The 25,508-nt window shown below is 37.4% G+C and overlaps 1 protein-coding gene across 1 annotated transcript; it reads left to right on the top strand.

The window, feature by feature from the left end:
• Nucleotides 1-9,725: 9,725 nt before the first annotated feature.
• Nucleotides 9,726-24,848, top strand: LOC121376261 (integrin beta-like protein 1). The gene is made up of 7 exons (XM_041504089.1): nucleotides 9,726-9,821; nucleotides 12,262-12,372; nucleotides 12,897-12,998; nucleotides 14,976-15,169; nucleotides 19,733-19,969; nucleotides 23,913-23,989; nucleotides 24,762-24,848. Exons 1-6 carry the CDS (start codon nucleotides 9,788-9,790, stop codon nucleotides 23,964-23,966), a joined length of 732 nt encoding a protein of 243 aa, XP_041360023.1. The 5' UTR covers nucleotides 9,726-9,787; the 3' UTR covers nucleotides 23,967-23,989; nucleotides 24,762-24,848.
• The last annotated feature ends 660 nt before the right edge of the window (nucleotides 24,849-25,508 follow it).

The following is a 25,508-nucleotide window of genomic DNA, read 5'->3' as shown; positions in this document are numbered from 1 at the left end:
AAACGGCAGTGACATGTCGTCGTGTTCATTGCAAGACATTCGATAAAGAGTTCCAGCTTTCCCCAATTGCTATGATCCAATGTCATCTAGTCTCCAGTCTTTGACGATTGAAGAACCGTGCCTGCAATACATGCCATATACATCTGGAGGTAACCTACAGTCTAGAGAACAACCTCCTCGGTTTCACAATATAAAAAACCGTGTATTTGACTGGTCCAAGACGACTTCCAAAGAGTGTGAAGATGAAGGATACCTGACTGCATCGCACTATCAAATGGTAGATAGACATAGACATGAAGACTCTGATCAGGAAGAACATTACGAAACTTCATGGTAGCTTCGTGACCCTCGCCCTATCTGGAATACTTTTCAACCATTCGTGGCCACTCGACAGAAGTAGCCAGCTTGTGCACGGTGCTAGGTAAATCTGTCATACGCGTGATGTCATAACTCAGGTTTTATATCGATTGACGTCACAACTCAGGGTTTTCGAAATTCTGTGATCATCACTTTAGTTTTTCCCATTTACCATAGTTTGACACCCAATAGCCGATGTATTTAAACAATTAATATTTTCAACTTTATATATATATTGTTACGTTGTTACATTTTTATGTCGTTGCATAAGGTGGACAATATTTTCCAGCGTATGATAAATCAGTGTGTAGGTGAAATGTTTAGGAATCGTTCTACAAGAAACAAACAATACGTAGCTTACAAAATTAATGTTTTGTTACTGTAATTAATAAGGCAATTCAGACCCTCGGTAAACCTCGGCCTTCTCACACACAAACAAACCACAACCCAATTTGTCCTTCGGGTTGGAATTGCCTTATCTAATTGCCTAATATATTCACGAGTCATACCGGGTATAATTGCACGTGTAATACAATGTTTAATGGCTGTTGTATTTAATCCAGAAGCATTAGGTCAAACCTGGAATAAATTGGTAACAAGCTGGAATTTTCAGGAAAGTTTCCAAATAGAATGATAAAACACGTTTCAAAAGTCTCGTCATATCCACAAAGAGGTAATTTGGGACTTCAAGATGACGTCCAAGATGACCGTCATTATCAAGTGTATCATATTGTTGCAACAAGACAGAGCAGAACTGCAAAGAAAGTGTCTAAACATAGGTTTGCAGACACAAGCAATGCAATTCAATCATTATGTACATGATGTGAGAAACAGAAAATACAAAACAGTAAAATGTTAGCCACTAAGACGGTCAATATTTCCAATACAAACAAAAGCTTTACGTTGTTTGTGACTTTCAGATTGTTACCAATTTTGTTCAGGTTTCACTATTTTAAGCTACTCTCCTTGACTATTAGTGGGGGGGGGGGGGGGGGGGGGGGGTTTGAGGGGAGGGGGGTTATCTTTTTTGTGCATTTTAATATAATTAGTGTAATCTATTATATTACTTATGAGATAGTTGCAGAGATAGTTAATTCAGATGTGGGCCAAAATAAATATGGTTTCGAACGTTTAATTTAGATGATGCAAAGATACTGATTAACGTATTGCTAATGGTAGACGTATAACGTCGCTTCCCAAAATTACACCATTTGTTGTACACTAGAAATCATGATACACGTGTGTCATATTAGTTATATTTCCTTCTATATCTTGAACCATGTGGATAATAATGATTGAATGAATGAATGAATGGATGTTTAACGACACACCTGCACGAAAAATACATAGGCTATTGAGTGTCAAACTATGATAAATGTAAACAGTAAATGATGAACTACATCAATATAAAAATTCAAAAGTATGTGGATAATAAAGCTTGAAATTATACAATAAAGACATTATTAATCCCGTGTGTTCCGGTATTGTCAATATCATATATTATGAATAAAAATACTGTGTGTATGTATGTATATATATATATATATATATATATGTATGTGTATGTGTATGTGTATGTATATAGTCCTGAGTTTGCTACATTGTAAGATGTTTCCGACTAATGAAATAGTTCTACGATTAAACTTACATATTAAATATATTTTCTTGTTTAGAATATCAGTGTCTGTATATTTAATGTTTCTGGTCGTCTTAATATTTGTAAGACGCCCAAACTGAATTCTGTCTTCAAATAATTTCGTACGCACGAAATTTTTTACTTTTAGGAAATAAAATAAAACTTAACCTAGTACAAATATTAGAACGATCAGAAACACGTTTAATATACAGCCACTAATATATTATGCAGAAAAATAAATTTGATATGTAATTACAATCGTTAAAAAGTCTCTGTTAGTCGATAACATCTTCAAAAGTGCAGCAAATTCGGGAATGTCCTTTAAAGACACATTTTAAACCAATTTATTTTTGCTATAGTGATGACAAGTTGTGTAGCAGATGAAAGTAAAAAAAAAAAAATCAGACTTTTCCTACTTCGAATAAAAACTGTATCACTTCTTATAATGGGTGTGAGAGCTAATGTAGCGCTTGTTGTTTGGTTATGACGTCACAGTTTACGTTGGGTTGTGACCTAATACTTTTTGTTTAGGAATGACGTACATGTAGTCTGTTTGATACTTGTTTGAATGTAGATTTTTTTACACGGTACTTGTCAGTTGACAGCACTTCCTAAAATTAGTCGCATGACCCTCTCACAGAATATATTCGGACATAGAAACTATTAAATTGCATGGAGTAATTAATGGTGGCGTGTAACCTGCATGCAGACACAAACATCTTATACCAGGGCGATGTCACTGACCTCAGCTCGTCAGCAGTGGAAGCTCGGAACTGATTAATCCCACTATTGTTCACCAGTAAATAAACAATAGATAATTATTGGAGGTGATAGATAAACATAGATATTTATATCGCTGATAATAGTTCGGCCAACAAACATTCCAAAGTTACATCACCAAGCTCGAAATCAAAACAAAACCACTACTAGCACTACACACGATGTAGTTATCTAAACATAAGCACGGTTCTGTGTACCTCATCAGTGTATGAGACAGGGGCGGGGAGGAGATCAAATGCCCCCCACCCAGTGCCGGAGAAAAACCTCAAATCCGGGCAAACATTATACAGATATTCGAGCAAAATGTGCTAACCATGTATTTCCATCATTCTACCCACAAAATTAGTAATCCATGTACAAATGCGTAGTGATTGGTTTGCAAACCTATATAGCTCTTTGGCACTGATGCTGATATGAATAATTGTTGTTATACAGATTCGGCCATTTTCGTTCAATATGGGCAAAAGCCAGCCTGATACCTCCCCACCCTTATACAAATGGGATCCCGTACTATTTCTTTTATGGTGAGGGGTGCTTTTCTCACATCAATCGATACATTTTGGATACTATATTCAAAATACTTCATGAAACATGCTTTCGTAGACAAATATTAGTTTTTCGTGTTTTTTCCTTCCATTTAGATGTGGATTATTTGTAAGTTCGCTGAAGTAGACTTCTGATATACTAAACAAATACATCAGCTGCTGTATTCATACGCTGGTAAAATTAAATCATGGCGTCGCAAATGTTTATATTAGGTTGCTGTTAAATAGAATACTGTTAAATAGAATACTGTATTTATGACTGATGCCATTTACGTTTTTTAATCAACTCATTGAGATGCTAGGCTCTGACTGTCAACTGTCACGACGAAGTTGGCAAACTCGACGGTTGCGTTGTAATTTCTACAACTGCCAACTTACGACGGGTGCGTTCAAATTAACAACTAATCGGTTGTAGAAGTCATTCACGACGAATATCGAGTTATAAGAGCGCTCAGACTACCAACAGGACAGTCGTTGAAGTTATGAAAGCAAAACATTAGCCAATGTCGTCGTGGCAGTTGGTAGTTTAAACCTAGCATTAGATAAATGGTATCAAACGGTTTCTCGTTTAGTATCCTCTATATCACGTCCATATGTAGACAATATGAAAAGCCTAAAAACATGAACGAGACAGTCGTCGTGTATATTTAAGCTTTTGTGTTGCTGTTGTTGTCTTTCTTTTTCTGTGGTACTATTTTCTAAACCACCAGAACACATTGATTAAATAACCAGGGGCTACTGGATGTCATACATGTGACATACATCTGGCACATAGTCTTTAGTGAAAACACGCTACACGTTGTTTGTTTGTTTTCTTTAATAGCAAGGGGCCTTTTGTATTCACTTTCTCACATACAGTACAGCACATGCCACGGACTTTGGCATATCTTTCGTAGGACTCGTTGGATATATTTTAGTGCTATATCGGCTAAAACGTGTCACCTTAAAGTAGATATATACTGCAAAAACACATGTTCGTGATATCTGTAGTATCCAGACGGCCTGCACGTTTTCATTCCCACCGATATCTCCCGATAGTAGGCATTAAAGGTGCACTATCAAAGCTGCATAACGGCGACTTCCAGCCAAATCATTTAACATTTTTGCTTTGAAATCTAACCTTCAATTATATACTCATAAAAAACAACCAAATAATTTAATTTCATTGTAAGGGGGTGGGGGTGAGGAGTTGTACAAACAAACCTTTTATATAAATTCGCCGGGGTTTCTTGTGCAACACATCTGTCTCGGACGACCCTATATAGCTGTCGACAGTCAACTTGCCAGCTTTTGTGGATTCGCCGACTTCATAAGATTTGTTAAATGATAAAACTCGCTTGAGGTGCCAAATGATTGACATCCAATGGCCGATGATTAATTAATCAATCTGCTCCAGTGGTGTCGTTAAACAAACCAAGACAGGACATCTAGCCGTACAGAATTCGCGTGCAGTCACACTGCATTTTCGATATTCACGAGTTACTGACGCAACCATTTGTAATTATTTATAGCAAATAAATGTTTAAAAAGAGCAAAATATGGCACTTGTGACTGCGGTAGAGCATATTTAACCGTTTAATACAAACATATTAGGTCAAAATTAATGCTTAACTTGAATTTTTCAGGATAGTTGTAGAACATCTTTAGCAATAACATACCAAAAGTCTCCAAGTTTCTCAGGTGTGCCAAAGTCACAACATGCGTAAACATTTAATTATCGTCATGTAATCAGTTTACGCATGTAACTCATTTTCGTTGTCTACTATAGTGAGCTCATTCTGGAATCGTGCGTACACGTTTTATATCTGCGGTAGTATTTTTGAAATATAGAATAAGACAACCTGCAGACAGAAAAATGCATGATTCGTATAATTTAGAAAAAGATGATTAAGAATAAAATTTGAATAGATGTCTTTTATTTAGTAATGACAAACAAATGTGTTTTGGGGGCAGTTTTCTTTTGCTAGGCTACTTAGACATGACAATTACGATGATAATTGAACGGGCTAATATATTTAACACATTTATTTAGATAATTAATTTTATAAAACAAATTAATTAAGATAAAGTTTTAAAACATGTTTTATTTGATTTAAATAGTAAATAAAGTCATGATGTGTATTTTTATTTGCATGTCCCACACCCAAACTTAATAGGACTACATCAAGATTATCAGGATCACATATTATTGAATCTAACATCAACAATTACGTTTTACAACGACACTTGTATCTGCACAACATTTCAGCCTTACTGATGAAGTACGCGAACCATCCTTTGTAAACTATTTACAAAATTAGTCAAGTATGCGAACCCAAACACATACTTCACAAATAATAATAATAATAATAATAATAATAATAATAAAATTTAAAAAGAAGATAAACACACATGGATAATGTAGCTAAAATAAACTGTATAAAAACGCCCTGCAACTGTGCGTTTGGGGTAATATTTCCGGAACTCTCGACAGTTTTTTTTATAAGTACTTTGGAAGCGTTTGCTAAAAGTGTACACCATTCCACTTAGTTGACATGTGGCTTTCTAACTTGATCAAAAGGTGATTTTAAGAGCACACCAATGTAATTTTGCAAAACCTGGTATAATTAAAACATGTAACTATGAGATGACGGACCTGTGTTCCCCTACTTAAGGGTGAAAATATTTGTCTTTTATTTACTAATATATAAATAAAGATACGAAATATTGAGACTGTCCCTTTATTAGAGATTGTGCCCTAACTCCACATATTGTTCAAAAGGGGCCACAATCATTTACTTAGCTTCATTTTACAAACTGGATTATATATATTAAAAAAGAATCTTATTTATTGCATTGGTTGATAATATATATTGTGTAATATGAGAGCACACAAAACATCGCAGTGTACGCATTAACTTAGACTTTACTTACTTAGGGGATAGCAATCAGACCAATTAGTGTGAAACTAAATCACAGCAATCAAGACACTACGGATTTTTAATTGATGCCCTCAGCTGCCAACAAACATACCTATTAATTATTATGTCAGCAGTTAGTGATGACGATTTATCATGTGTTAATAAGATGAAGTCCCAAGGAACGTAGAGACGTAATCATTAGAGCCGGATCCTATAAAAATAGACCCACGGACAGACCGATATAGAGACCCAGAGATAGACCGAGAGGGTGAGACCCAAGGACAGACTGATATAGAGACCCAGAGATAGACCGAGAGGGTGAGACCAAAGGACAGACCGATATAGAGACCCAGAGATAGACCGAGAGGGTGAGACCCAAGGACAGACCGATATAGAGACCCAGAGATAGACCGAGACGGTGAGACCCAAGGATAGACCGATATAGAGACCCAGAAATAGACCGAGAAGGTGAGACCCAAGGGGAGACACTTGAGGTTCTCAGTCGCAGTGTCAACTGTCTTAGACTTATATATGTTATCTGTATCACCATGTTGTTAACTTATTAATCATGTTTAATGTTGGAAAGTGAAATACAAGAAACTACATCACCAACTTGTGACTTCTATTCATTCATTTACATTCGTCGGAAAACAAAAACAAGTATTTTAATGTTTTGAACATTGGTTACAAGAGAAGCGTTTCCAGATGAAAAACCTACATTTTTGGAAATACAGTTTTCTTCACAAAATAAAAAAGTACGGCTTTTATTAACTAAACTAGACACTTGACATTAGGGTCGATAGTAACGTATATATCTTTTCTCTACAAACACTAATTGTCACGGGGATCCTATAATACCCGTAACTGAATGAAACACGATTATCCAAATATCTCTCCTAACTGTATATCTATTAGATCTCTCTGTAACGGGCAGTTATTTACCCGCGTGGCTCGTCTAGGTATGATCAGAGATAAGATCTTATATAAAGTATATATTATTATAGCACGTTTAGTTCACTAGAAAACACAACAAAAACACAATACCTTTGGAATCTGTATTAACCTACGCTGACAAATGTACTGCCGCAGTAGTTAATTAACAACAACAAATAATAACAACCCAGAACTGATCACTTAATTAGTTAATCTCTAGGTGTCTAGTTTACACAATATGCTAATCACTTCACCGTGACACAACGCCCACACGGGTGATAATTGAGAAACGCTTCCAGGGGAACTTCATTAATAAAGGAATTACAACTCTATTCCTAACTGGTTAATTTTTAATTAACCCTTACTACTCATTCAGTAACGTGTGATAATTGAGAAACGCTGCCAGGGGAACTTAATTAATAAAGGAATTACAACTCTATTCCTAACTGGTTAATTTTTAATTAACCCTTAACTACTCATTCAGTAACCTTGTAATACAGAATTAATACTGGTACCTAACACAATAAAGACAATAACCTACAGTTTACCTAGGTCCTCTAGGATGACTGGTTAAGCTTTATATATATAGAACAGTGAGCCTACAGTTTACTGCGTCAGATGACCGGCAGCACCGTCTAAATAATATTGGTATAATACAGTATTAAAATATTTTAAGTCACATCAATCACATCAAGGTTATACAACAGAGCAGAAATGATATTTACCAAGTCCAAACGGACGAACGTTCCCTGGAAGCCTTCCAATATGTTTCTCCCCGATATCTCTAAAACCCTGGCTATTTATCATCAAAATACGAATATCGCCTGGGGGTACATCGCGGTCCTCCCCCTATCAAGTGATATTTCCACAGCGACCACGCCGGCTCAACGACCGTCGCGCAGAGGTATCACGTAACAAAGTGCCCACCTGGGCTTAAGTGCATATTGGAACTGTACACGGCCCTCTAAAACAATTAATATCGCCACAGGCGAAAACAAATTAAGAGCATGTTCCGTCACTCTAATGTTTTAATTGAATTTTACAATGCTTGAAACGTGTTTGTATTTATGTTCAATTTCGTAGTGCCATTTAATACCTTTGACTGGAAGTCATTGTAATCTAGTTTCCAGGTTGTGAAATCATATATAACAATTAAGTTCTTCGGCTGTGAGTTTTGCTTCGTTCAGTCTTGAGCATTCACCCGCCACCCCACCCCTATAATTGCTTGCCTAATCGCTTAGGTTACATTTCAGGATGTGTAACTAGAAGCATCATTAATGTTTTAAAAATGACTTTAAAACCTGTGTGCATGCAAGTTCTAAACTACCTGCCCACCATACAGACTATGTCTGTGTCATGTTAGGGCAAGATAGAATGTCATTCTTGAAAATCTCTGATTAATTTTCATCTTAACCACTAAATTGTTAACAAAAAAGTACACCTGTATATGTGCAAAGAATATCGGGTCCACTAAAGTATAGTTTCATTAGCTCTTTACATTAATGTCTACATTAAAATCTAAAGTACTTACATATGTACCTTGCTCTTTACATTAATGTATATACACTAAAATCTAAACTACCAACCTTTTCAATAACAAGACATCTTTTTCACAGCAAATCGTTTTCACCCATCTTGAAATGTTTACTAGATATATCTGGGTGCATTGATCATGCCTGTACTGCCTGGATACTAAGATAAGAGCTGCTCAGTCTGTACCAGGATCGTGTGGTAATCTCGCCCCTTTAATGTTACTCAGTATTAGATCAAGTACATGAGTTTTCAAACGCCAAATTTTATATCAACAAACATTTCTGCAACGGGAGTATCTATTTCTGGGCCATTTCTATTTTACCTAAAATGGTACTTGTGTTTCGTACTTTCAGAGTTTGCAACAGCCCCTTTTACCCATGCTAGATACCGCTCTGTAAATATTAATGGCAATAGTTCGTTAAACTCGTGTGTGTGCGTGCGTGCGTGCGTTTGTGTTTCTGTGTGCATATGTATGTGTGTCTGTGTGCATATGTATGTGTGTCTCTGTCTCTATCTGTCTCTGTCTGTCTCTCTATCTGTGTTTGTGTTTCTGTGTGCATATATGTGTGTATGTATGTGTGTGTCTGTCTCTCTCTCTCTCTCTCTCTCTCTCTCTCTCTCTCTCTCTCTCTCTCTCTCTGTCTGTGTGCGTGTGTGGGGGTGGGGGGGGGGGGGGGGGGGGGGGGTCATGGGTGTCTGTTATGACATGGACTTTCATTAATTTTAATGACTAGACAAACAGAATATATACTTTTTGTGATATTTAGTAGTTATTATTTTCTTATATAGTGTTATGTTTGGGACATTTCAAGTAGTGTCGTTTGTTGTGTCGCGCACTATAGACAAAAACAAGGACTGGGTTTGAGATGCGAATTTAGGTCAGTAGGACCAACTATAAACAATGCTTATCTATTTCTACAGTAGAATACCTTAATATTCACAAAGACAAATGCCTTCTTTTCTTTGCAGGCGATAACTCTCAAAACAGGTCATGACCAGTAACAGATGGCGGTACAACACGATTTCCATTTGACGTCAATTCGGAGATTATCTGTTAGCATAAAAATCTTGCCCCACGTGAAAATTCCAAGATAACGTGAAACATGCAGTACATATTCATTTTCATTGCGCTGTTTGGTAAGTAATTAATACGTTTTGTTTTTCTCATATAATTAGTATTATTTATTTTTATTGCATCTATTATTCTTATTTAGTTAGTTAGTCAAATATGTGTATGAGTGTTTCGTTTTATTTATTTATTTTATTTTATTTGTAGAGGTATTTTTTGATAGAGTAGAAATATTAATAAGAAAACTTGAGTAAAGTTTGGAAAAAGTCAAGACACTTGCCACAGCAGCTGTTAAACATTTTCTACCTTCTAAATCACATTTGACTTTGTGTAATTAATTCTTAAACCAGAAATATTTGAGTAATAGTAAAGAAAAAACACACAAAACTACTAGGAAGGCAGATCGATCCATCTAGCAGAAAGCTAGTAATCTGTTTACTATTTAAACTATTTCCGTGCTTATATCCAATTAAGGTTGAAGCACGTTGTCCTGGGAACACACCTCAGCCATCTGGGTTGTCTGTTCAGGAGAGTGGGTTAGTTGCTAGTTGTTAGTCGTTAGTGAGAGAGAAGAGGGTGTAGTGGTCTTACTCTTACCCACCGAGTCGTTAAAACTCGCTCTTGGTGGGAGCCGGTACCGGGCTGCGAACCCTGTACCTACCAGCCTTATGTCCGATTGCTTAACCACGATATCACAGAGGCCGGTAGAAAAGCAGTATCATCAGCGTACTGATATATCAAATATTTATTACCGCCAATGACAATGCCCTTTATACGTCGTTTCGAACAAAACTAGCAAAGATTCGAAGCAAATTGTAAACATATATGGAGAAAGTGGGTCTCTTTGTCTACATCCTTGTTCGAGCTTAAATGTTTGCGATAGATCGCCGTTTTGTATTATACTGAACATAGAGTTATTATAAAACGTTTTAATCCTTCGCTTTATTTGAAGATCCAAACATAAATATTTCTAATGTTTTTTTGTTTAAAAGACCAAGTAGGTAATGAGTTTTGGTATATTGCATGATGTCATATACCAAGCGTATGTTTTCTCCGTTATATCGACCCTTAACAAAAACTTTTTTATTATTATTTATTATTCTATCATGAACATAGGCGGGACGTAGCCTAGTGGTAAAGCGCTTGCTTGATGCGCGGTCGGTTTGGGATCACTTCCCATTGGGCTGTTTCTCGGTCCAGCCAGTTCACCACGACTGGTGAATCAAAGGCCGTGGTATGTGTTATCATGCCTGATGGTTGGTGCATATAAAAAAATCCCTTGCTACTAATGGAAAAATATAGTGGGTTTCCTCTCTAAAACTATATGTCAAAATTACCAAATGTTTGACATCCAATAGCCAATTATTAATAAATCAATGTGTTCTAGTCGTGTCGTTAAAGGGTCATTCCTGAGTTTGCTGCAATTTTTAAGATGTTATCGACGAACAGAGACATTTTAACGATTGTAATTAGTGGCTGTATATTAAACGTGTTTCTGATTGTTTTAATGTACTTGGTTAAATTTCATTTCATTTCGTAAAATATGTTTTTTTCGTACGTACGGAATTATTTGAAGACAAAATCCAGTCTGGTCTTCTTACAAATATTAAGACGATTAGAAACACATTGGATATACATACACTGATATTCTAAACAAGAAAATATATTTAATATGTAAGTTTAATCGTAGAAATATTTTATTAGTCGAACACATCTTACAATGCAACAAACTCAGGAATGTCCCTTTAAAGAAAACAACTTTACTTTTCTATCATGAACCGTTTTAATTATGTTGTCTATGTAATCACCGGCTATTTCATAACCCCAAAACTATGTTTGTACTAATCAGTGCACTGGTAGAGTTACTTTGAAAATTCCATAAACTGCTGCACAACTGGTCTCTTAAAGATCGTAGTTTTTGACATTCGGTCTATTCAAATCCATATACAATGGTTAACTTTTCCCTAATCGATAAAAAACTAGTTTATGGTTGCATGGTACCAACGAAGAAAGTTTTGTGTCAAAGTTCGAGGTGCATGGAGTGAAAACAGCTGAGGCTGTGATTAGTAGTAATATGTGACATTGATTATATGTGAAAATAGTATTATCCAATGGCAGTAAATAAATACACTTTTATTTGTTATACAGTTGTTATGCAGTATACATCAGAGGTTAAAACTAATGTAAGGTACCCCAAAAATGGAACTGTAATTTTCAGCAAAAATGACGGTTGCTAATAAAAACATTAATTAAATGTCTGAAATGATATATGCCACACCAATTTCTTACAGGTAGATTAAATGTGAGGTGATACGCTGCTTATATCAGTTCTATTGGTAAACGTTAACATTATCAGCAATAGGAATTGATTTGGTCCGTTGGAACCTTGTGTGACTTGAATATCGGTATTTGAAAAGCATGTTTCTAGAAACTGAAAACTGTAAAATAAATGCACTTGCTGCATGGTTTCTGCTTTCGCTGTGTAAACGTCTGCTTACTTCCATCCAGGCGCCTGTCTGGCCCAGAACCAGTGCAGCGTGGACTCGGACTGCACGAACATAGCGTGTCAGGCTGGAGAACACGTGGTCTGTAACAGACACAACCACTGCCATTGTCAAGGTAATGTATTACAGAATATTGTTTTCTTAACATTGTTCACGTTTCTACTTTTGAAGGGTTTTTGTTTTGTTTGTTTGTTTGTTTTTTTGCTGTGTTTTTAAAGGGGGAGGGGGGCAGAGTTGGGGTGTCAGAGAAACAGATATTTATAAACATTGGGAGTTAAAGGTATCTATATTTTAAAATCTAATACGGGGAAAATATTGACTATCTCGGTCAGTAGAGCGGTTAATCCAACATATATGATTCAAATAAATGCATCCATCCATACGTGCATCCATCTTCCGTGCATCCATGTTTCGTACATCCTTTTTTCATCCATCGACGTATCCATCATTCCATCAAATAAATGCATCAATCTATTCATCCATCCATGCATCCATCCTTCGTTCATCCATTGTTCATCCATCCTTCCATCCACAACGCACGCACACACACACGCACGCACGCACACGGACACGCGCACGCGTACGGGCACGCACACGCACAAGCACACACACACATTAATAATGTCTGTGTTTATTCAGCTGCTCCGTCGGTGGACTGTAAACACGCCGGGGATTGTCACCACATGCACTGTGGAAAAGATCATCACAGGGTCTGCGTCAATCTCAAATGTAACTGTACAGGTAAGCTGTCAATCTCAACTGTAACTGTACAGGTATAAATTGTCAATCTCAACTCTAACTGTACTGGTAAACTGTCAGTCTCAACGGTAACTGTACATGTAAGCTGTCAGTCACAACTGTAACTGTACAGGTATAAACTGTCAATCTCAACTGTAACTGTACATGTAAGCTGTCAGTCACAACTGTAACTGTACAGGTATAAACTGTCAATCTCAACTGTAACTGTACATGTAAGCTGTCAATCTCAACTGTAACTGTACATGTAAGCTGTCAATCTCAACTGTAACTGTACAGGTATAAACTGTCAATCTCAACTGTAACTGTACAGTAACCTGTCAATCTCAAATGTAACTGTACAGTAATCTGTCAATCTCAACTGTAACTGTACATGTATAAACTGTCAATCTCAACTAACTGTACAGTTATCTGTCAATCTCAAATGTAACTGTACAGGTAAGCTCTCAATCTCAACTGTAACTGTACAGGTAAACTGTCAATCTCAACTGTAACTGTACAGTAACCTGTCAATCTCAAATTTTAACTGTACAGGTAAGCTGCCAATCTCAACTCTAACTGTACAGGTATAAACTGTCAATCTCAACTGTAACTGTACATGTAAACTGTCAATCTCAACGGTAACTGTACAGGTATATAATGTCAATCTCAACTGTAACTGTACAGGTATAAACTGTCAATCTCAACTGTAACTGTACATGTAAACTGTCAATCTCAACGGTAACTGTACAGGTATATAATGTCAATCTCAACTGTAACTGTACAGTAACCTGTCAATCTCAAATTTAACTGTACAGGTAAGCTGCCAATCTCGACTGTAACTGTACAGGTAAAATGTCAATCTCAAATGTAGCTGTACAGGTAAGCTGTCCTATTACACAATTATAGGAGCAGCATCCACATTCACAAATAATAATAATAATAATAATAGCAAAGAACAAAAGTTGCCTGGTTGGGGGAAATGGTGCAGGTGTAGCTTCTGTCTTTTTTGCATGTTGACTAAGTTCTCTTATGAAATATCTTCAGAGACTTGGAAGAACAGCTCATTGGGTTATATCTCGTTGCAGCCAGTGGATCAAAGGTCGTGGTATGTGCTATCCTGTCTGTATGATGTTGCATATAAAGACCCCTTATTACTAATGGAAAGGTAGTGATTAATAAATTAATGTGCTCTAGTGGTGTCGTTAAATAAAACAGACTTTAAGAAATAAATACACGTATTGTACAGAACAACAGAATACCATCCTTATTCATAAACCCCTTTCCTGTTAAACTACATTGGCTGAATCCAACTGAATATATGAACTAAAACCTTTTACCAAGTTGCGTAATGTGTTACTTCTACAACAACAAAGCCTACAAAACAGATGACGAATTCTGAAAAAGTATTTTTTTATCTCAAAAGTTTTCAGTGTTGACGTCTTGTCTGTTTTGTGGGAAAAGCCGTTTCTTGAGATATAGACCATCCTCTGTAAAATAATATATTTTTGGAACAAGAGAAGATATTTGTTTTGTTTAACGACACCACTAGAACACATTGATTTATTAATCATAGGCTATTCGATGTCAAGCATTTGGCAATTTTGACAATTACATGCAGTCTTAAGAGGAAGGAAGGAAATGTTTGATTTAACGACGCAATCAACACATTTTATTTACGGTATGGCGTCAGACATATTGTTGAGGACCACACAAATATTGAGAGAGGAAACCCGCTGTCGCCACTTCATGGGCTACTCTTTTCGATTAGCAGCAAGGGATCTTGTATATGCACCATCCCCCAGACAGGATAGCACATACCACTGCTTTTAATATACCAGTCGTGATGCACTGGCTGGAACGAAAAATGGCCCAATGTGTCCACCGACAGGGATCGATCCCAGGCCGACCGCGCATCAAGCGACCGCTCTACCACCGGGCTACGTCCCACCCCTGGAACGAGACATTTCAATTACTTTTCAGACAAAGCCGTGTTGGGCGCTGAAACGTGCACGAATGCCGACGTCTCGACGTGCTCGGATATCTGCGGCTCCCACCAGGAGCTGGCCTGTCACAACGGCCACTGTGGCTGCCACCATGCCGTGGGCATCTCCGGAACGTGCACGGCGAACGATACCTCCACTTGCAGTGGTACCTGCGCTTTCCTGGAAACGTTGGTAGGTGATACATTCTTTTATCTGTTGGTAATTCCCTATGAGATGTTACATATGTACTTCTCAGGCCAAATGCGTTTGCAGACCACCACAATGTGAACTAAAGAGCTGACAAAAACAAAATGTATTTCAGAACATGAAGGTGTCGCACCTTTGTTTTGTACAAGAAATACCCTATAAACTCGAGTGGTATAGATCATCATTAATTATTAATTTTGTTAGTAAAAAGTGTCAGGTTGAAGATATAAAGTAACGAAGGTCGGTCTCCTCCTCCTCCCCCCCCCCCTCCCTCTCTCTCTCTCTCTCTCTCTCTCTCTCTCTCTCTCTCTCTCTCTCTCTATATATATATATATATATATGGTCAAACCCATCGTTACGGGTATTACATTTTGAGGGGGAAATGTTTTAAAGTGAAGTTGCAGAGAATATTATTTGTATCACTCTCCCAATTATTTTAGTTTTATACAGTTAACATGTTTCTCTCCCAACTTCCATAAAATATTTAAGATTTAAAATTCTATGTACTAATTAAAAGACCTACCAACTTCCGTTACGGGTGTTACACTAAATGGACAAATCTTTTTTCAAGAAGTACATTTTATCAAACTCTTGTGATGTGTATGGGTAATTTTAATAAAACTTGTATCATATGGGTAGGTGGCCTTAGGTAATTACTGGAATAGAATCTGTTTCCATTGCTTGCTAGATATTAAGTCAGTTATGCACAGTGATAACTGTTACGGGTGTTACGTTACGGGTGTTACATTGTTGTCCGCCACATTAAAAGCAACATGCCATCTATTTCAGTTCTCATATTTCGAATATTGTATCCGTGTCAAGTTTAAACCTAATAAAAAAAAGTTTTATTCAATCAAAGAAAAATATAAATTTAAAATAATGTATAAACTGTATTGAAAAATATTTATATAGATACATAAACAAAACAACGATGATAGGTTTATTAATATAATCACCAACAAAAATTACTTGTTTATACTGAGAGTAAATGACATTATTTTATTCACCATGGAATTTATGAGTTGTCTGAAGTATAGCCGTAGACGTTTGTCGGCAAACAATGGTTGACTTATCTGTGGCTGTATAAGAGTGAATGCTCTGTATCTTGGGAATGGCATTGACTGACTTCCTCAAGTCTCGTACAGGGGATCTTTTGAAACATTGATCCATGTCATTTTGTGTTACTTCCTCAACTTCAATATTGATATTGCACATTTCTGCAGCCTTAACAAATGAACTTGCATCCTGTATAATCACTTTGCGGGTTCGAACACAGCATTCAACAGTACGCTTAACAATACCACCAATCCCATCAACGGGACCTTTACCATGGAAAGAAGCAAAGAAATTCCATTCCACTGTGATGTCGAGTGTTGCCTTGGTTGTCGTCATAAATCTAAATATGAATTTGTTTTGGAACTGTGATGCTGCTCCATCACTAAATATTTGGATGGTCTGCTTTCAAAACTTTGTGAATGAGAAGTGTAATATATGGAACAACAGTTTCTTTAAAATGTGTGAGATTATCGCTGGCAAACACACACGATTTCATACCACCAACAGTCCACACAGCGGATGTGAATAATGAAACGTGTCTCCGATGTCAGTGAGCAGACTGGGTTTCGTCAGTATACACACATATTAAATATATTTTCTTGTTTAGAATATCAGTGTCAATATATTCAATGTGTTTCTGGTCATCTTAATATTTATAAGAAGCCCAAACTGGATTTTGTCTTCAAATAATTTAATACATACGAAAAATATATTTTAGGAAATAAAATGAAATTTAACCTAGTAGAAATAGTAGAACGATCAGAAAAAAGGTTTTATACACAGACACTAATAATTTATGCAGAAAACTATATTTGTTATGTAATTACAATCGTTAAAAAGTCTCTGTTAGTCGATAACATCTAAACCATTGCAGCAAACTCAGGAATGTCCCTTTGATTTATAATGTATTGTATTCTCCACTGGTTGTCGTCTTCCCCATTCAGAAAGGAAAATTGAAAATCAATCATAATTATTAAATATTCAAGAATTATGATGGGTAGAAAATGTTATTGGGGAGATAGGTGAATTATGTAACATTTAAAACAAAAAAATGTCTTAAAACTGATTATTATTATTATTATTATTATTATATAAAATAGGTACTTACTTTGAATACATGTAGCTTGTCACTGGGAGAATGGTGATTTCTGTATGCTAGTCCGTGTAACAGTGAATAGACTGCCTTTGTGCATCATATTATATATCATTATCAATTTCACCACAGGTGTTTGGTTGACACTTTGTCACTGGGAGAATGGTGATTTCTGTATGCTAGTCCGTGTAACAGTGAATAGACTGTCTTGGTGCATCATATTATATATCATTATCAATTTCACCTCTGGTGTTTGGTTGACACTTTGTCACTGGAAGAATGGTGATTTCTGTAAGCTAGTCCGTGTAACAGTGAATAGACTGTCTTGGTGCATCATATTATATATCATCATCAATTTCACCACAGTGTTTGGTTGACACTTTGACACTGGTGACATCAAGCATGCAGCTGCACTAGTGACCAAACCTTATTTGAAAGTTTTAATGATTGACAAGTGTCACCTTCAGGACTTACCAAAACAACATAATTTGAAAGAAACATTAAAATATACTGAACTGACATATAAACTGTCTTGTCGTTAAAGGGACTATGTTGAGTGTTTAGATATTTTGTAAAACATTTCGGCCAATATAACCTTTCATAATTATTATATTGTACTCTACTTGCATTTTCTTGCTTAGAATTATAACATTTGTATAACCAATTCATTTCGCATCATGCTAATGTTTTGTAGTAGATCAGTATGGATTTTTGCATACACTAATTTCATATATATATCAGTTTATTTTTTCTTCCAAACGCCATTGTTGATAGTAAGCTACAATAATGCAAACAACTATATACATTTATACATAGTTATGAATTGAACATTGATTTTTATGATTTTATTTAAGTAAAAACTTAAAATGACATAATGTGTAACACCCGTAACGTTTCAAATATGTAACACCCGTAACGCTGGAAAATCAATTCAATTTGACAGATAATTCCTGAACTCATTTCATATTAATAGTAATCAAGAAAATAAAGAAGAAATAAATATTGTGTTTCTACCATCAAAACTAAATAATATAACACAAATTGGTCGGGCTACATATATGTGGTCAAATAAAAAAAACCCGTAAATTACTGACATTAATAAAATGTTCTTATGATAAAGTAGCAACAATAACCATTCTTTAATGGTATAAAATAAAAAAATGTCAGCCTTTATTAGAATATCATGGATAAGGTATGAAGTTTGGCTCTATTTCACGTGTTTAGAAATCAGTTTGTGGAATGGTTTTGAATGTAAATAAAACTCAGCAATATTTTATTAGGTTTACATCCTCCAAAGATACTTCCTTCCAATGCCAGAAAAAGTTTGATTATATATGACGATTTTAAAAATGGCCCTTTGGGGATAGTTACATGGATTTGACCATATATATATATATATATATATATATATATATATAGTAGTCGTTTTCGAGTTGAAAGACGCTATTTTATAGAGTGCTCAACCGTGTGGGAGCCAGATATATCGTTAAAAAGTGTATGTTTTTCTCTACATGACAGGCTTATTTCGTGAGAGAGTTGAATTATTGCTCTCACTCATCAGATGTAGATTTAATTACACCGTCAACGGAAAGCTGATGACGTAATGGACTCTGTGACGTCGAGGTTACGTCACTATGCAGGTCTATAATATTTTCTGTAGTCATCAGGTTTCCTCGACGTCACAGAGTCCATTACGTCATCAGCTTTCCGTTGACGGTGTAATTAAATCTACATCTGATGAGTGAGAGCAATAATTCAACTCTCTCACGAAACAAGCCTGTCATGTAGAGAAAAACATACACTTTTTAACGATATATATATATATATATATATATATATATATATATATATATATCTTACTGCCACGTTTTCCTTCATGTACAGGCATCGTTGGCGAATTCTAGATGTAGGAATACTAGTAGTTAAAGAGAATAGGCCATGAAATGAAATAAGCTTTTCTTCAATGACATTTTAGCACTTCAGTCCCTCCCTCCCTCCTTCCCTCTGTCTCTGTGTGTATGTCTCTGTCTGTCTGTCTGTCTGTGTCTCTGTCTGTGTCTCTCTCTGTCTCTGTCTTTCTCTCTGTGTGTTATTTAACGACGCACTCAACACATTGTATTTACGGTTATATGGCGCCAAACATATGGTAAAGGACCACACAGATATATATAGAGGACACCCGCTGTCGCCACTTCATGGGCTACTCTTTTCGAGTTGGAACGAGAAACAGCCCAATGGAGCCACCGACGGGGATCGATCCTAAACCGGCCGAGCATCAAGCGAGGGCTTTACCACTGGGCTACGTCCCGCTCCCAAGACACAGGGAAATAAATTTCCAATAAGTAATGGTTAATGCAGCAAGGTGCCCTTCCATCCATCCATTGTGTTTGTCTTTACAGATATGCAACCACCGTGGCAGATGCCGCTGCCGCCATGCCCATCTCGTGGGTAAACGCGCCCATGGTACATGCCAAGGAAACGACACGACAACGTGTGATCTGAAGTGTCATCATGCTGAGGACATCCTCGTCTGTCACAACGGCCACTGTCACTGTCACCACGAGAAGTTGGGCGGGACGTGCAGTGGTACTGATGTCACTGGATGCATTGGAAACTGCGGTCCTGACACTACGATGGTAAGTTGTGAATTCAATGTGTTTGGGGCGGGACGTAGCCCAGTGGTAGAGCGTTCGCTTGATGTGCGGTCAGTCTAGGATCGATCCGCGTCGGTGGGCCTATTGGGCTATTTTTCGTTGCAGCCAGTGCTCCACAACTGGTGTAACAAAGGCCGTGGTATTGTACTATCCTGCCTGTGGGATGGTGCATATAAAAGATCCCTTGCTGCTAATCGAAAAAGAGTAGCACATGAAGTGGCGTCAGCGGGTTTCTTCTCTCAATATCTGTGTGGTCCTTAACCAAATGTCCGACGCTATATAACCGTAAATAAAATATTTTGTGTGCGTCGTTAAATAAAACATTTCCTTACTTTCAATGTGTTGCCATTCATTAGATGTGTTATGGTTTACCTCAGCCCGAGTACTCTGCCGTTGAAGAGCTAGACGGACATTTGGACGGTTATGATCACTCTCTGGTGTTATAGATTACTCTATAGCGAAAACACGGAACTGTCACCGTGGAGATAAACATCCCCGCTCTAAGACAACAATAACCCTGTTTGACATTAAATGTCGTTGCATTGGTCATTTTTGAGTTCGCCTATAACAAGTATTTCACATATTAACCAGTAATACACACACTATAGGAAGAAACCCGACAGCACCCCTTCCAATAATGTTCCGGTTAAATGCGTAGGTGCCGAAGGATATCTTCTTGTAGGGTGTGTATTAGTGATTAATATGTCAAATATTTGCGATCAGCGAACTCGAAACTGATCAATGTAATGTTATTTAACGTCAAACAAATATTGAACAGTCCAAATGTCCGGCTCTCGAACGGCAAGGTACTCGGGTTAGGTTTATCAATGTTTGTTTCGTTTTCGAAGGAAGAGATGGTGCGTTGATTTTATTTTTATTATTTCAGTTATTTGTTGTATCTCATCCTAAGTGAAACCCACCCTATGCACACTGTCACGGGGATTCTATAATTCCCGTAACTGAATAAAACACGATTATCAAAATATCTCTCCTAACTGTATATCTATTAGATCTCTCTGTAACAGGCTGTTAAACCCTAGTATGGCTCGTCTCTAGGTATGATCAGAGATACGATCTTATATAAAGTATATATTATTATAGCACGTTTAGCTCACTAGAAACACAACAAAACACAATACACTTTGGAATCTGTATTAATCTACGCTGACAAATGTACAGCCGTAGTAGTTAATTAATAACAGCAATAATAACAACCCAGAACTGATCACTTAATTAGTTAATCTCTAGGTGTCTAGTTACACAATATGCGAATCACTTCACCGTTACACCACACCCACACGTGTGATAATTGAGAAACGCTTCCAGGAGAAGTTAATTAATAAAGGAATTACAACACCATTCCTAACTGGTTAATTTTTAATTAACCCTTACTACTCGTTCAGTAACGTGTGATAATTTAGGAACGCTTCCAGGGGAACTTAATTAATAAAGGAATTACAGCTCTATTCCTAACGGGTTAATTTTTAATTAACCCTAACTACTCATTCAGTAACCTTGTGACACAGAATTAATACTGGTACCGATCACAATAAAGACAATAACCTACAGTGTACCTAGGTCGTCTAGGATGACTGGCTAAGCTTTATATTACCAAATACTCATATAATGTTAGAACAAAAAGTCTACGATTTACTTCGTCAGATGACCGAAGACACTGTCTAAAGAATATTGGTATAATACAGTATCAAAATATTTAAAATCACATCAAGGTTATACACAGAGCAGAAATGATATTTACCAAAGTCCAAACGGACTAACGTTCCCGCGAAGCTTCCTTTTCGTTCTCCTCGATATCTCTAAAACACTAGCTATTTATTATAAATCAGGATTTTGCCTGGGGGTACAAGGCGGTACCTCACGTATCATCTCATATTCTACCTCTACTAGAGTCGGTATATTTCTCTCTGATCGTCAGTTTGGCTGTCGCCAACCGCGAGCAATCTCCTGGCCATAAACAGCACTACCGGAGATATTACGTAACTACTAGCCACATGGCCTCCGCACCTGGCTGGGTGAGTATTAGGCGTACCGATCGAAGACCGTCGCGCAGAAGTATTACGTAACAAGTTGCCCATCTGGGCTTAAGTGCAATTAAACTGCACACGGCCCTCTAACACAAGTAAAATCGCCACAGGCGAAACTAATTTAAGAGCATGTACCGTCACACACACTCACAAATATAAGGTTCTGTTAAAGTGTTGAGAAACTGACTCATCTAAAGGATACTGATACATATTTAAAGTCCAAACCAATTGGTTAACAACTACGATAAGTTACTCTCCTACCTTTAATTACATTTAGGTTCTCCCCACACATTGTTCAAACACAGATCGTGAAGAAAAAAACCCGACACAAATTCCACATGCTAGATTATAACCATGACACCTATATTGACTTCACAGAGATCTCCTAGGACAAAACACATGCAATTTTTTGCTGGCTGCCATTTTGCGTTTTTATGGAATACTCTTCAAGAGAGGTAGATCGATAATACGTAATCTAACAACGCCATGAAATGTGCTAAGATCTAACGCAATCGTTATGACGTCAGATTGATTACATTACATACTTCAGAGTGTTCCACCCCTCTTGAAGAGTATTCCATAAACAAGCAGAATGGCAGACGGTGTAAAATTGCATGTTTCATCCTAGGAAGTTCATAGCGAAGTCGATGTAGGTGACACGCATAAGCGTACGAGACAGGAGGCAGAGGGGCGTGCATAACTGCTGGAAATAACCCCTGAAATTCGGGCAAAAAATTAGAAAGATATTCTTGAAAAATGTCCTCAACATTAGCTGTAATCCATGTAAAAATGTGTAGGGATTCATTTGCAACCCTGTACAGCTGTTTGGTACTAAAGGCCTTTACACACTGTACGCGAAAATATAGAAGAAACACAAACTATACTGTGAATGCATGCTGCACGCGTACGCATGGAGAGCGAGCGAATACTTAGGCGAGCGAATTTGAAAAATAGAATCAAATGCTAAAGCGGCCCTCACATATCAGCCGGCGTCCGCGCGATTTTTCTAATCGCAGGAGTCGCCGGGGGATTTAGAGCCCGTGGATGAATCGGGCGAATTTCATGTCTGCGATGTGTGCCCTCACATATTAGACGGGGCCCGGGCGGTGCCTTTTGAACATTGGATCGCAGTGGAGACCAGCGGGGCACCCGGCCGATGTTGTACTAATAGCCCGGGATCAGTGAGGGGGCCGTGAGGCTATCGTAGGGTGGCCGTGAGGTTATCGTAGGGTGGCCGTGAGGGGCCCGTGAAAATCCCACGGCGCCCGGCGGATTTTTGTCCAATAATTTTCGTCAAAATCTTCAGCCGGCCGCCAGATCACCGGTCACTTTCCGGCAAGCCGCCGGGCGGGGCCCTAGCAACATGTCTACGGGATTGCCACGACCTAAAATCACGCTTGGAAAATCGCAGATTTGGGAGTCAGGTTTTCACGCCCGCGGGGTTCGGGCGATCCCTATAAATCGCAGCGGAGCCCGTAGAAATTGGGCAGCGTCCGGCCGGAAGCCTCGCGAAAATGCCCTTTTTGGCCTGTTTTAGGAGTCGCGCGGGCGCCGCGACCGATAGGTGAGGGCCGCTTTATATGAATAAATGTTGTTATCCAGATTCGGGCGTTTTCGTCTAATTCGGGCAGAAACCAGCCTACAGAAATGGTGATATGGTTTCACGCTAATATAAGCAATCTAATTATGTCATTGTAATGGTTTTTACACGATTTATATCTGGACAAAATATGGAGAAAATCAAACCGTAATTAAAGGTAGGATAATATATTATCGTAGTCGTTAACAATGAGGTTCGGACGTAGATGCAACATTTTAAATATAAAAGCATCATCAAAACGAAATGTTTTAATGAAGTGTTTCTTTTCCTATATATTTAGGTTTGTCACCACGGTAAATGCCATTGCCAGCATCATCATAACGTAGTGGGTTAAATTGTTGCGTGAATTAGAATGTGGTAAGTACATGTATAGAAATGTTAAACTTCACAATAGGATAAATAGTATAAAAAGTTAGACTGTTTTGTTTAACGAGACAACATTGAGGTTATTAATCATCGGCTACAGGATAGCACATATCACGGCCTTTAATATATCAATCGTAGTGATATAGCCCTACGGGCGCACCTACGGGGATTGATCCCAAACCGAACGAGCATCGGGCGAGCGCTTTGCCACTGGGCTACGTCCAGCCCCTATAATAGTATAAAATCATTTGATACATCATGCATGTTTGTGTGCATGTTGGTTCACTAACATAACTAAATAGTATAAAGAATGATTCACTAACATAACTAAATAGTATAAAATCATTTGATACATGATGCATGTTTGTGTGCATGTTAGCATGTTTGTGTGCATGTTAGCCAGAATGATTCACTAACATAACTAAATAGTATAAAATCATTTGATACATCATGCATGTTTGTGTGCATGTTAGCCAGAATGATTCACCAACATAACTAAATAGTATAAAATCATTTGATACATCATGCATGTTTGTGTGCATGTTAGCCAGAATGATTCACCAACATAACTAAATAGTAACTAAATTGATTCACCAACATAACTAAATAGTATAAAATCATTTGATACATCATTCATGTTTGTGTGCATATTTGATCTAACTGGTATAAAAAAATACCACAGTTTGGCATACATAATGATTCACCAACATATAATTAATCTAAAATGTTTTTTTGTTTTTTTGTTTTTTTGTTTTTTTTACAGATTTCTTACAGTGTGAAGTTCCAAAGTGGAATCAAGCATGTTTTTCCTTCTGTATGTATAGCAATAATAATAAATAAGTCACAATTGTGTTGTCCATTTACAGATTTGTTATTTAAGGTTGTTCCAAAAACTTGCACACAGGGAGGTGAGATGGCTATTGGATGTTGTAATACAGGTAGTATTACCTTGCTCACCTTTGCGCTTAGCTCCAACGTTACATTTTCACTTATAGCTTCATTTGTCAAACACTTGGTTTTTAGAAGGAAGAAAATATTTTATTTAACGACGCATTCAACACATTTTATTTACGGTTATATGGCGTCAGGCATGTGATATATATATATATATATATATATATATATATATATATATATAGAGAGAGAGAGAGAGAGAGAGAGAGAGAGAGAGAGAGAGAGAGAGAGAGAGAGAGAGAGAGAGAGAGAGAGACGAAACCCACTGTCGCCACTTCATGGTCTACTCATTTCGTTAACAACAAGGGACCTTTTGTATCCACCAGCCCACAGACAGGATAGTACATACCACGACGCTTGTTAGCGACGCTTTCACACATGGACACTGCACACATCTTGTGAACAATATGACTGGTGCCCTCTTCTTCTGTTCGATCGCATACGTCTAACGTTAGGCGTAGTAGCCGAGTGATCGCGATCGCTCGCCCCATAGCCGTACCGGTTCCCATTTTTGTAAGGGGGGGGGGGGGGGGGGGGGGGGGGGGGGGGGGGGGGG

Source organism: Gigantopelta aegis, chromosome 6 (genome assembly GCF_016097555.1).
Source record: "Gigantopelta aegis isolate Gae_Host chromosome 6, Gae_host_genome, whole genome shotgun sequence".
Taxonomy (NCBI): domain Eukaryota; kingdom Metazoa; phylum Mollusca; class Gastropoda; order Neomphalida; family Peltospiridae; genus Gigantopelta; species Gigantopelta aegis.
This window is presented reverse-complemented; position numbering and strand designations above follow the sequence as displayed.